At 40.7% G+C, this 13,147-nt stretch overlaps 2 protein-coding genes across 5 annotated transcripts in view; one reads left to right on the forward strand and one right to left on the reverse strand.

The window, feature by feature from the left end:
- Nucleotides 1-3,510, forward strand: part of ddr1 (discoidin domain receptor tyrosine kinase 1) — a 48,412-nt gene extending 44,902 nt beyond the window's left edge. For all 4 annotated transcript variants that reach the window (XM_073485914.1, XM_073485915.1, XM_073485916.1 and 1 more), the window contains 2 exons: nucleotides 593-742; nucleotides 907-3,510. In XM_073485914.1, coding sequence (XP_073342015.1) covers nucleotides 593-742; nucleotides 907-1,047 — 291 coding nt within the window. In that variant the 3' untranslated portion in view covers nucleotides 1,048-3,510. The remainder of the gene's footprint in view (nucleotides 1-592; nucleotides 743-906) is intronic.
- A 799-nt stretch (nucleotides 3,511-4,309) lies between these two features.
- Nucleotides 4,310-12,020, reverse strand: flot1b (flotillin 1b). The gene is made up of 13 exons (XM_073485119.1): nucleotides 11,895-12,020; nucleotides 10,993-11,043; nucleotides 10,488-10,563; nucleotides 10,176-10,266; nucleotides 8,897-9,040; nucleotides 8,614-8,733; nucleotides 8,186-8,281; nucleotides 7,906-8,058; nucleotides 7,557-7,738; nucleotides 7,406-7,451; nucleotides 7,090-7,227; nucleotides 5,939-6,103; nucleotides 4,310-5,842 (listed from the first exon to the last, which is right to left on the reverse strand). The coding sequence occupies exons 2-13, from the start codon at nucleotides 11,033-11,035 to the stop codon at nucleotides 5,813-5,815; spliced, it is 1,284 nt and encodes a 427-aa protein (XP_073341220.1). The 5' UTR covers nucleotides 11,036-11,043; nucleotides 11,895-12,020; the 3' UTR covers nucleotides 4,310-5,812.
- Nucleotides 12,021-13,147: the final 1,127 nt, after the last annotated feature.

The following is a 13,147-nucleotide window of genomic DNA, read 5'->3' on the forward strand; positions in this document are numbered from 1 at the left end:
TGTGTCTATTTTAGGGCTGTAACTAATGATTATTTATATTATCAGCTAATCTCACCATTATTTTCACAATCAATCAATTAGCCATTTGTCAATAAAAAGTCAAATACTGTGAAAATGCTCCTCAGAGTTTCTCAGAGCCCAAAGTGATGTCTTTTAATTGCTTAAATTGTCGAAATAACAGCCCAAAACCCAAAGACTCTTTATTTACTAACAAAAAGGAGCAAATCATTACATTTAAGAAGCCAAACACAACAGATGTTTGACGTTTTTGCTCGAAAAATCACTGAAACAATCAACTAATTGTTCCAGCTCTGTTCTATTTGGTCTGTGGTCTATTTGCCATAGTAAATTAGTTATTTAATAATAATAAATACAAACATTAACAGTAAAAATTCAATCATAGAGAGATCAATGAGATCAGTGCACACAAAAAGAAAAGTCTGCAAAATCAAAAAAAAAAAGACAAATTAATGATGTCTTCATATTTAAGAGAAATCTGTTAAATGTGTCATCCTTTACCAATCATTTGCTATTCTTTGATAATAAGGCTGACAGTCTTTTAAGTGTTTATCTGTGTGCTTTGTGCTCTCAGGGTAAGTTCACCACAGCCAGTGACGTGTGGGCATTCGGGGTCACTCTGTGGGAGATGCTGAGTGTTTGTCAGGAGCAGCCGTACTCCAACCTCACAGACGAACAGGTCATCGACAACGCCGGGGAGTTCTTCAGAGACCAGGGCAGACAGGTACAACACCCAGAAATACACACACACACACACACACACACACACACACACACATATTTAAATGTCAGGGTCAAAACTCGTTGGGCTTCAGCACAACTAAATAAGGTCTCATTATTCAAATGGTGCCACCTTTATACACCTTTCTCCCTCTCTCTGTCTCCCAGGTGTATCTGAGCAAACCAGCTGTGTGTCCTCAGGGCCTCTATGAGCTCATGTTGAGTTGCTGGAACAGAGACTGCAAGCTCCGCCCATCCTTCGCCTACATCCACTCCTTTCTTACCGAGGACGCCATGAACATGGTGTAGAGAGAGAGTCCGAGAGACACGAAGAGGAGAAAGGCAACGGCGCTAATGAGGGGAAACGTCTACGTTTATGCATCCTTGCTACAGTGGGATGGTGTGGTGGAGGTGCTGCACAGCAGAGGCAGATGAGAAGGGAGAGTGGGTTGCTCGCTTTTTATATTTGTACTTTATTTGGGTGGATGGGGCTGAGACACCGCTGGTTCGGTTTACTTTCACATCAGACCCCAATGCCAGAGGCTAACCTATCCCCAGCTTTAGATGAGGGAACAGTTGGAGCTACATTTCATAGTGGATGGTGGTGGGTGCAGTCTGCATAGGAACTTTTTCTCTTCTCAGATACGTGATTGAGTGCTGTAGAGGTAATGACACAGGAAGCTGCAGAGGTTAAATGACAGAATATAAACAATAACCATAGTAAGCTAGGAAATGAAAAATTCTTAAGTTTCATGACTTTTGTTTCTTCAACAACTCAAATACTACTTCCAGGGCAACAGGTGAAGGTGCACACACACTGCACAACACACACACTTTTCACAGTGGAACACCTATCATTCAGACATGAAAGTGCACACACAGGGATTGTCTTAGTATTTATAGTATGTATAACCTACTGTACACGTTAAAGGTCCCATATAATGCTCATTTTCAGGTTGATTTGAAAAAGATTCTCACACTTTAATGTTCAAAAAACACATTATATTTCTGATGCTGTCCAGTGCTGCAGCACTTCTGTTCACCCTCTGTCTGAACACTCCATTTTAGTACCTGTCTCTTTAATGCCCCTCCCCTGGAAAAGCCCAGTCCGATGCGATTGGTCAGCTCTTACAAGCCTGAGTAGGTATCGCCTACCGTGTCTCACCATCAGCTCCTCTGGTATTTTGCTACGACAGCTGTTCTGAGGGCGTTGGCTGTATCGTTATGACAGCACAACCTTATGGAAGTCCTGGCAGCTCATTAATTTCTCCGTGTATTTAGTGCTTTAATACTTTCACAGTATTTATATAGCACCTAGACCTGCTTTATAATAAAAAAAAGACAATATGGGACCTTTAATAAATCTAGGAGTACTCCGAGCTTTAGCTCCTTTTGCCCATCTGGGGCAAAAATGATAATCCACTAAATGTTTATGAGGATTTCAACTTTCAGGCTAGAAGACGACTGATAAGAGGATCTTACCATGTTTGCTGACCCTTCATTAATCCACTATCTCAACCCCAAACTCTTAGCGCCCCACATACACAGCTGTAACTCAAAGTTATTGTGGACTTGTGAAATGATGTGGACCAGACAAAAGCTCTCAACCACCAACCTCCCATTGTAGTCAAAAAGCCCCAAGCAGTTTATGAACCCCATCTGTGAGACACACGCATAGAGGAACTGCACCCCTGGTGCCAGATGGACTTCTCAAACCTGAGGAAACAGGCACAGAAGAGGAGAGTCTGCTGCTGCCGATGAAACTGGAACAGCTTCTCCGAGCAGAGAGACAATACTGCCAGCCGGGGCGGTGGACGGCACGTCTTCAGATGTGCCTGCTCAGGTGTTTCGGCGATTGTTTTGTATTTGGCTGCGATCCAGACACAAAGGATAAATGTAGAATTCCACAACCAGCTGCACTTTAAATCCCACATGCATATCCCAGGCCACGATGAAACTCTTCTCCGTGAGGGGCCTGATATGATTCCTGTCGATGTGGATTCAGTTGCATTTTAGTTGCAGTGATTTCAGATATTTGCCAAGGGAGATCGAAATTCGGGACAGTCTGTCTGCCTTTTTAAATCCTCTCCCACAGGGCATTGCCAAACCATCGGATGTAAAATATTATTTAAAAAATGGAATGGCACCATCAGTTCATCTCATTTAAAATGTATGACAACCTTTTTCCTTTGTTCTGAAACTATCAGTGTATTGCGAACAATCTGTCTTCCCCCCTCCGAATGCATTACTGTATTTTCAGAACACACAGTTGTGGCATTGTCCAAACAGGGAATGCTCGGAGTCTTGATTTTAGTGTGAATGTCAACATCGACCTCTGCATTATCCCATGTTAGTACATTAAGCTGACCGTAGTAAAATCAAGGCATCTACCATACTGATTGTATAGCACTGTAAATCAGTCCTGGGATGATCAAGATTATCAAGTAATACATGTTTACTGTGCCATTTGAGTCATTTTTGATACACTGTAGTTCAGCTAAACCCATATTTTTATATATACTGTATGTACTTAGACACTCCTTGGTGTCTCATTATGTCCTTTTGTCTTTGAAGTTGAGCATAATAGTATGTACATATTCTAAGGACAGAATTGTAATTTCCTTTACTAATATATGGAAAACTCTTTGTTACATTTGGGGTCTTCTGTATCTCTGTAGAACGCTTGCTACCTTGATGCCATTGTAATTCATTGTTGTCTATTTTTGTAGATGTTTTAATAAAGTTAACCTTTTCAAATAAATCAAGATGTGATCTGGGGCTGCGACTGACAATTACTTTCATCATCAATTCATCTAAAGATTGTTTCTCTGATTAATTGATTAATCATTTGGGCCATAAAACATGACAAAGTAATAAACACGGGCTTCGTAAGATTTGAAGCTGATCAGGTTAAAGCTGTAGGACGAGTTCGTTAAAGTACAACGTGTAAATTGCCAAAAATAAGCATGAAATTCAAAATGGCTGACACCCTCTTGGGTTTAGGTCATGGCACCAAGAGGCTTTTGTGTAGGTCTAGCTGTGATAAACCAAATTTCATACATATAGGTGAAAGAAGTCCTGGGGGCTGCATTTTAGGGGGTGCTAGCGAGCCATTTTGCCTCGCCCATGGCCAGAAACCATACCACCCATAACTGGGTACTTTAAGGTCACCAGGTCTATGGTCCACCTCAAATTGTAATCACTCATACATACCAGTGACCTAAATACGGCTGGGTTTTTTTCAAACCAAGATCGCTGCATTTCTGCTGAGAGAATGACCCCTATCTCACAATGTTAAAGAAAGTGAGAAAAAACTTCTGGATCTGCACCAAAAGTTAATGGGGTCTATTCTGGGCCAATACCCATCCTCCATCCAAGTTTCTTGAAAATGTGTTTTGTAGTTTTTGTGTAATCCTGCTGACAGGCCAACAAATGGATGCGGCTGAAAACAAAAGATCCTTGGCGGAGGTAATTAAATAAAGAAAATCAGCAATTTTTCACATTTGAGAGGAAGGCAAAGGTCTTAAATGAGTCTTCAGCCACTTCAGTGAAGTATACAGACGGCAACGGGTTTTTCACTGATAACATAACATTTTTATTGTCTACAGAACATTTCACTACAGATAAATCTTGAATATTTGACACTACTATACAACTTCCACACTATGTAAAAAGAGCTTACTGACACTTAAGATAGACATGCACCAGCGCAATTTTAGGGAAAGTGAAAGATTAGTCAGGAGAACATACAAAAGAAGTACAGACAGATTTGGCTTTCGTCTACAGCTGTCGTTAGCGACGACCAATGGCTTATGATCAGTTGCATATGAGGAAAGATAACCTGACAGAGAAATATAAGAAGCTTAGTCAGAGGAAGTCAACTTGACTATTGAGGAGTTTTGACCAGGCACTTGGCGATAACAAAATGCATAAGGCTTGGCAGCTTAGTGAAGAGTCTGAAAAAGAAATCAGCTCCAAAGCAGAGGTACTGAACTGTCATTTAAAACCTTCTATAACTGAGAGCTAAAATCTGCCATAATTGGTAATACTCAGCATCACATTGTCATGAAAAATCAGTAACCAAATAAAAAGTCATATTATTCCCTGTTTGTTAGTTTAAACTCCAGGCAGCAAGTACATCAGAGCAGCAAGCTAGTTAGTTAGCAAGTTAGTAAAAGAGAGGCTTCTTCTTTACTCTCAAGATATCAAGACCAAGACTCCAGAAGACACTGCAGCAAAGTCAAAAGTCAGCATTGTTTTTTCCACCACAGCCTACTTTCATTGCTTTCTACAGGAAACCCCTTCACCTTGTTCCCATCAACCACTTCCTTCCCCTTCAGTCTGAAACACAAAGAAAATCCTTCCACTTGCAGTACAACTGATATGATTTTGGGTCCAGCAACATCGTTAAAACAGAGACAAGGAGTAAACAAGCAACAACCCATCTTTGTCTCTCTATGATGAACACAGAGAACGAATATAACATCAAACTAGGTTGTGTTAAGTCATTAGTAAAGAACTACAACTACAGCAGTGAAAGCTATGCTACGAAACAGTGATAAAGAGGGTTGTTGAAAGGCACAAAAACTTTCAGCCATTAACTTTTTCTACATTAAAAAAGTTTTTAAAAAATGAATGACAGTTTATAGACCCCAGTCCTTCAGCAAGGATAATGAGGCTGCTTACTGCAAGGTATAAAAATTAAAACTTGCATACTGAAGGTGAAGTATAAAACAACAAAGATAGAAATTTCTATTTGGGCAATCACTTGTTAAAGTGGGCTGAGGTTTTTGTCTCTTCCTAGGAGAAAAGTAGCTTCATTAATAATTCTATCCTTTGCAGCTGCTTTTGCAGTCACCCACCGCAGAAAGCACAACAGCTCAGACCCAGGACATGAAAAGAAACCACATACTGTAAAGGAGGGCGACAAATGAGACACATAGGTGAAACACATGCATGCACACAGACAAACAGACTACGGTGTTGCGGAGTCATTACAGTGGTTATAGGCACAAGGAGCTCCTTGAGTGGATATTGGTGACACCTCTCCTGATACTTCTACTCTCATCTCTTCTTAATGCACCCGGGTGGTGTGTCCTGCAGCCTGTGAAGTCAACGAGAGAAACGAGTCATTACCACCCGCACCAGTCGTTCAGTTTCACACCATCCATCTGTCTTTCACACACATACTCCAGCTCACCTGGGAGATGTCGATTCCAGTGAGTTTCTCCACAGCGGCAGGCAGCCTGGTCATGATTTCTAGCACCTCTCCGGCAAGTTTGGCAGCTCCCACCTCTGAGCCGCCACTGGACACCATAGTGACCTTGTTGGCCCCCGACAGTGGCTTGCTGATCTCCTCTGCCATCTGCAGGACAAGGAGCAAACAGAGGAATTAATACAGCGGAGAGGAAACTTTTTAAAAAGGTTGAAAGTGAGACTTGGAACATTTAGGGAAGTTTAAATCTATCAAACATCGGATGTGGTTGTGTTAAACAGGGTAAAGGGAAGTGAAAGACAATAATTTGGACTTTTTAGGAATAAACTAGAATTATTGCCTCCACACACCAGTCAAGTTACAGTTTACATCCATGACTGTCAAGTCATATAACAAATGTAGTGAAGACTTTGAAGGAAGTTAATTAGAAGGTATTACGTGGTAAATGGAAGTTATATTCCTTATATTGACATGTATGATTCCAGTCTTCACTTGATGCTATATTTTGTACAGAGAACTGAAAGCTTTGTCACATGGGGCAATGCCAATCATCTAAAGCTCAATATCAGCAAAACCAACAAGCTTAAGGTGGACTACTGCTGTACGCCTTCAGTCTTCAACCTTCAATCTTCAACCTGGCAGCACAGAATATCTACCCACCTAGACCAGCACGTCCCGCCACTTAGCAAGAGCCAACACTTTCCATGGTAACGGAACACTAAGCCTCTTTCTTACAGCGATTGGTATGGCCTATCATTCATTTGTGAAGATCTAGGTCTAATCAGTTTGTCCTTGAGTCAAAGTGGACATTTGTCCCAAGGAACTGAAGAAATTCCCTCACGGCGATCCTGAGATAGTGTTCACGAGAATGGGTGTACGCGTGGGGATAGAGACAACCCGAACACCTAATGCCTCCGGCCAAGACTATCACCAGCGCAGAGTCATAATTACACAAAGGTCCTCTATCATGAGGCCATTCTGTGATTTCAACAAGTCTACTGATTAACACAAAACCCAGAGACACTTCAAAGCTAAATGGTCGCTCATGGTTTGCAAGCCATGATAATTACATTAATTCATCACAGAGCTCTAATGTTTACTTCTTCTATTCATTAATCCATGAGAGTCAGACTGACCAGTGGCAGCTTCTCCAGCAGCATGTCCACCATGGCTCCATCTTTGTACTGCTTGAAGGCCTCAGCTTTCTTGGACATCTGCTCTGCCTCGGCACGACCCTTAGCCTCCAGGGCAAAAGCTTCTGCGTCGCCCTTCATCTACATGGACACACACATAAATGTACAGAGATAGAATTGGAACAGAAATGTACAGGACTACAAGGCCAGACAGTAATAATGTTTGGTAATATGGTTATCAGGCAGTGAGGGGAAAGATGAAATGAGATCTGGAGGGAGTGTTTCAGGAAATAAACAGGAAACATGCAGCAGGACTCACTTTGATGGACTCGGCCTCAGCCTCAGCCTCCATGATCAGCTGCAGGCTGTCAGGAAAGTGACAGATTGTAAATTGTTTCACAGTGTGATGAGTTTTATCAGTGTTCAACTCTCATCAGAAGTACACTCCAGTATTTTGCTCCAGTACTCACCGCTGCGCCTCAGCCAGCCTCTCCAGTCGGTACTTCTCTGCTTCTGCAGGCTTCTTAATTTTGGCCTCCAGCTCCATCTCCCTGCGGATGATCTCCTGCTCCTGCAGGGTAATCTGCTGTGTCCGCTCCACCACCTGCACCTGCATCTTCTCCTCCTCAATGCGCTGCTTGGTCTTGGCCACCTGAGGAAGAAAAGGGGAAAATCAAACACTGCTCAGCCTTCAGTAACTGTAAAGTAATCAGATATTGTCAAGAATCTGGATTGGTGCTTGGAACCCTTCTGAAAAAAAAATAAATAAATACTGACAGCATGACCTTCGAAGATCAAACCATGAAAAGATGACTGTACCTGAAGCTGATAGGCCATCTCTGACTCAGCCTTCTTGGTGTTGACCTCAACATCATAGGCTGCCTTTTTCAGCTCGTAGTCTCTCTGGGATTTTGCCATCTCAATCTCGTTCTTGTACTGAGCTGAAACCTTCTCCTGCATTGCGTGGGCCTCCTGTATATAGAAAGAAGGACAGACACAGAGACATTTTGGTATTTCTTTTCAAATGATGGATTATTCTTGTTTTCAGATCATCCATATGAGCAACAGGGATGAAGAAAAAACAAAAGAGCTTACTTACCCTCATAACGGCATCTCGTTTGTACTGAGCCTCTCCAATCCTGGCATCCTTCTGCACCTGGGCTGTTCTGGCTTTACCTAGGGAGTGAAGGTAGTCCTGCAGAAGAGGGACAGAGAGAGGGGGAAACAGTGACAGTATGAGACAACACAGTTGGAGCACTAAAAAGGAAGATAATGCATATGGTAAACACAAACAGGAGATGGTGTGGTTACAACTGAAGCACTTAGACCTAATTATTGCAGAGCGGTCAGGGGTATGTTGAGTCAGAAACAGTGAGTCAATATCAATCACCTAAGTGCATTACTGTAAATCATACAAGACTAAAAGCTTTCATATAACAAAAGACACAGGCTCACAGTGACACTTCCTGCTGCCTCCAGTAATGTATGTTAGAAAACAAGAAAATAACCCAAACAGACACAAAGTACCTGATCATCATGAACATCTTTGAGCGTGTAGCTGACGACGCCAATCCCCATGTTGACCAGGTCAGAAGAGGCCACCTTGAAGACCTGCTCTGAGAACTTCTTACGATCCTGGTAGATCTCCTGTAAACAGAGATATATACATCAGAGTTATTACATGCTACTCATGGCTGTTCACTTAGTGGTTCAGTTAGAGCTGAATCATTAACATAAAGAAGCCTCTGAACAATCTTTAATGAGCGGAAACAGTCAAGCAAATTCAATTTAACAACGTCAGTGCACCAACCTCCACAGTCAAATGGGCAATGATGGCTCTCTGGTGTCCCTCCAGTGTCTCTAGTGCAATCTGGGCAATCTCAGGCTCAGCCTTGCCCATGAACATTTGACAGGCAGTGGCCAACATCTCCTTGTTCTGGCCCTGGATCTTCACCTAGAGAAAGACAGGAAAATAAAATGTGAAGAAGTGAGTAGCAGGTTGGACTAAACAGTAAAAATCTGCAGGCTTTCAATATTGTTTCCATAGTCAAATTCAAGCACTTTTCAAGTATTAAGTATTAAGTATCAAGTGGCATCTAAAGCTTTATAGCACCTTGCGGTTGTGGTTGATTACATATTTAGATGTGGCCAAGTACATACACTCAAAATGATCATTTCACTTCATCACATTAAATCAAATGTGTGATGCTATAAACAACCACAAATGATGCTTCGTGATAGCATTCTACAGCAGGATGACATATTGAAGGAAAGCAGAAAAGTGTCATGATTCAAAATGTGTCACCGGCCTATAAGTAAAAATTGCACCTAAAACCTGGTTGAGCCAATATAAAGTTATTAACTGTGAAGGTAAAGAAGTCCCAATTACAAGCAGTTTCGAGCACTTTATCCAAAATCTAAGCACTTTTCAATCCTTGAAAATATCACACCAGAAGTTATGATTTTCAAGAATTTCCAGCACCCGTATGAATCCTGAACTTAGCGTTAATGACTTAAAGTTTGCTAGGGCAGGAGAACAAAAAATAAAAGATGCCACAGTCAGATATTCTTTCTTTCTTTCTTTCTTTCTATGTTGCACATGTCTGAACACGCAAATTCCTTTAAAAATAACCAATGACTCACTAAAGTCTTGCCCTGTGGAGGCGTCCCATTGACCTTTTTCAAGTGTCATCTTCCTTTCACTTATTTACTAACAGTAAGGAACCTTCAAACTGAACTGAATATGCATGCTGTGATTTTATCTAAAGTGCCAAGGAGGCTTTAGCTTTGGCAAAAAAAAAGTTTTCTTTAATTTGCTTGCATTTCTGTATTTTGTATCTTAAAAATAATACACACTACTTACTTGTTTCAAACCCCTCATTAATATGTCAGAGAGCCCTGGGCCTGTTTTTGTAAACAGCTACTGCTGTTTAATAGCAGCTGGCCCCCTTCCCTGCCTTTTGAAGTGTTTGCTAAATATTTTAGTCTTTGAGAATAACTTAACTTTTCTGGAAACATAAACAGATTTTAGACTCCATTTAACATATGGGTATTATAGTTGGTATTTCAGCTCCATTCTCATAGCATACCTGTGCAATGCCAGTCACAGAGATAGGCACACCATGACGGGTGTAGACTTTGTCACTCTTCACGTTGAGAGTCAAGGTATTGAGTGTGATTCTAAGAAGAAAAAGAAGGATTGGAAAGGGTGAAAAAATAACAAAGAGCAAGAATGAAAAGGCATAACAAATGAGAGACCGAGGAAATTACTCCACCATTAGCCTCAAAGACCAGACAATAACAGGCTACATTAATTGTTTGTTGACTAATCCACAAACACAGGCAGCTATTTTGCACTTAAAATAGAAAAACAGAGAAATAGAAACTGAAAATAGGCCTACCTCTGGATCTGCTGAATACATGGGACGACAAACACTCTTCCTCCAGCAATCATTAGAGGAGGAGAACGGCCAAAGCCTGGTGGGAAAGAGAGGAGGGGTGAACACATAACATAAACATTACACTATCATTCAGTAATAAACAGCTAGTTACTCGAGGGTAAGGGACATAGTTCAACGTGGAACCCAGTATTACAACAATATGAGTGATGCAATTTATTCATGACACTACAGCAAGATGGAAAATTCCTACTTTACTCCAAACAGTCAATCAGTGTTGCTCAATATCAACTGATGATAAGTCATGTGATGTCACTCACATGACACAGGTTTACTGGTCAACTATCAACAAAACTTGTTTGATGCTGTAACAATCTTACAATTATTACAGCATTGTGGAGGCTGGGGTGTGTCATTAGCCAGCCTGGAATGTTGTGGTTTCCCATAATCCTGTGCTACCGTGGGAAATAATCAATGAAGAGAAATCAAACACAAGCCAATATCTTACCAGACACCACCATGGCTTCATTGGGTCCACATGTGTAAAACATCTTGACTCCTGGTTTGAGGCAAAAAATGAATGTAAGACCTTGTTATAGCATAGCATCACTACTCTTAGGCCACAGCTAAGAAAAAGACATCATCATCTCTTCTTGAATAACACCGGGGTGCATTGGGGTTGTAAAGAAATATAAACTGAATATATGAAACTAGAAATCTGGACACCAGAGTATATGTTTATTTCTGTGTTGTAGAGAAAATGAGCCACCGCCCAGTTTATCCATAAACAATATTAAAGCGACCAATACACAGTCCACTGTTCAACCCTATAAAACATGACATGACATATATATTTTATGACTTTATCAAACACTATTCTGGAGGTAAATATTATTAACATTCATACATGTGTTCTTTTTCTTTCGGATCGCTATCTTAAGAGTTTGTTATTGGATCGACTGTTTGGGTTTATAAGCCGTCTATAAGAGTGTGGTAGTAAATCACAGCTTACACCTGACATGTGTCTATGTCAATCATCCAAACCCAAACCGTTAATTAGGTTAAGCCTCCATTTTCCATGGAGAACCATAATGCTCCTCCCCTTCCTCACGACCTCCAGTAAACCTTGTCAAATGTGTTGTCAAACATTAGTTAAAGAGCAGCTTAAAACACGTCGGCGCTGCAAGAATAACGTCAGACGTACATTTTGTTAGATATGAAGCTGAATGAAGGTCCGAAAAGAAAGCTAGCTTACATGCTAACGTTAGCTAGCTTGTAAGAGGCAGCGGAATCGGCTCTAGATCGATAGCGTCACTACGCCTGTGGAAAAACACTCTAGTGTTTGTAATACAGCTAGTAACTACAAATAAACGACATAACGAGTCGAGCTGATAGTTCAGTTTAACTTACCGATATCTGGTCAATGAAAGATGCAGACGTCTTTACAGCAAATCGAAGTGAGATTTCTCTGTTGCTACGGTCAGACGGTGAGCCGTTTCCACTCAACTGGAATTAGAAAAATGTCTGTTTGGAGAGGGAAGTGCGCATTGACCACGCCCATCATCACTGCTATGATGACGTGTGTCTGCCGCCATCTGGTGGTCATTGGTGACAACTGCACCTCACCGTCTGTCTGTCTGTCTGTCTGTCTGTCTGTCTGTCTGTCTGCCTGTCTGTCAAGACATTTACATTGCCCAGTGCAAGTTTGAAATAAACAACAAAAACATCAACAACAAGAATGAACAAAAACAGACTAAATGTGATTTTTGCTGTTAGAAAAGAATATACACTAATATATATATATATATACACTCTATATATACTCTAATTAAATCTAGACTTGCAGGGCCTGTGACCACTAGTCAAGACACTTCTATTTTGAATTTGCTTCGAATGAAATACTATTTTTTCATTACGAATAATAATATCTATTTGACAATTTGAGTGAGAAATTGAATCTTTGAAAAATGGATGTGAATTTACAAATATCTTTTTTTTGTGTTGTTTATTTATTAAATTCTGTATCTGTGATGAAGTTGCTTTTCCAACTCTCGGGAAATTAGGCTTGATGTATTACACATATATCTTCTGATGGTGTGGTCACTTCACTTCTGCCTGAAGGTGCTTCGAATACAACTGATCCAGTTTCTGTGAAGCATTTTAGAGTTACATGCACTGCACCCATAGACACCTGTAGTCGAGCCATGATTTGATGCTGAGAAAGGCCCTCTTTGCTCAGAATTAAGAATTATTTCCAGGTTTATGTGACAATATTCAAGATTTTAAATGTAGTATTAGCCTTTTGGGCCCCATGCTATGTTTAAGTAAATACAAAAGGTGAGATAAACACATTCACACACACACACACACACACACGTATGTATATATATATATGTGTGTATGTGAATGTGAGATCAGCACATTGTAGTTGGTCAGTGCAGAAATACACCAGTGACTGACCTGACTTCATGATGGCTGTGTTCTCTAGGACTTGTCCAGTCACATCAGCTCACAAATCTTGCTGCTGTGTTTGCACATTGCTTTATTTAGCCAAGCCAATAGGGTTGCCGCAAACTCTACTTTTATGATGTGTATAATGTTCTGTTTTTTGACACTGACATATAGGTGTTAATTCAATTATATATTATAGCATTAAGATCATA

Source organism: Pagrus major, chromosome 17 (assembly GCF_040436345.1).
Source record: "Pagrus major chromosome 17, Pma_NU_1.0".
NCBI classification, from domain to species: domain Eukaryota; kingdom Metazoa; phylum Chordata; class Actinopteri; order Spariformes; family Sparidae; genus Pagrus; species Pagrus major.

Coding starts and splice junctions, on each gene's coding strand:
- flot1b (XM_073485119.1), bottom strand. CDS start 11,035: ATGTTTTACACATGTGGACCCAATGAAGCCATGGTGGTGTCTG. Junction 10,564..10,992: donor TGAAGCCATGGTGGTGTCTG/GTAAGATATTGG, acceptor CTTTCCCACCAG/GCTTTGGCCGTTCTCCTCCT. Junction 6,104..7,089: donor TGCTGGAGAAGCTGCCACTG/GTCAGTCTGACT, acceptor CTTGTCCTGCAG/ATGGCAGAGGAGATCAGCAA.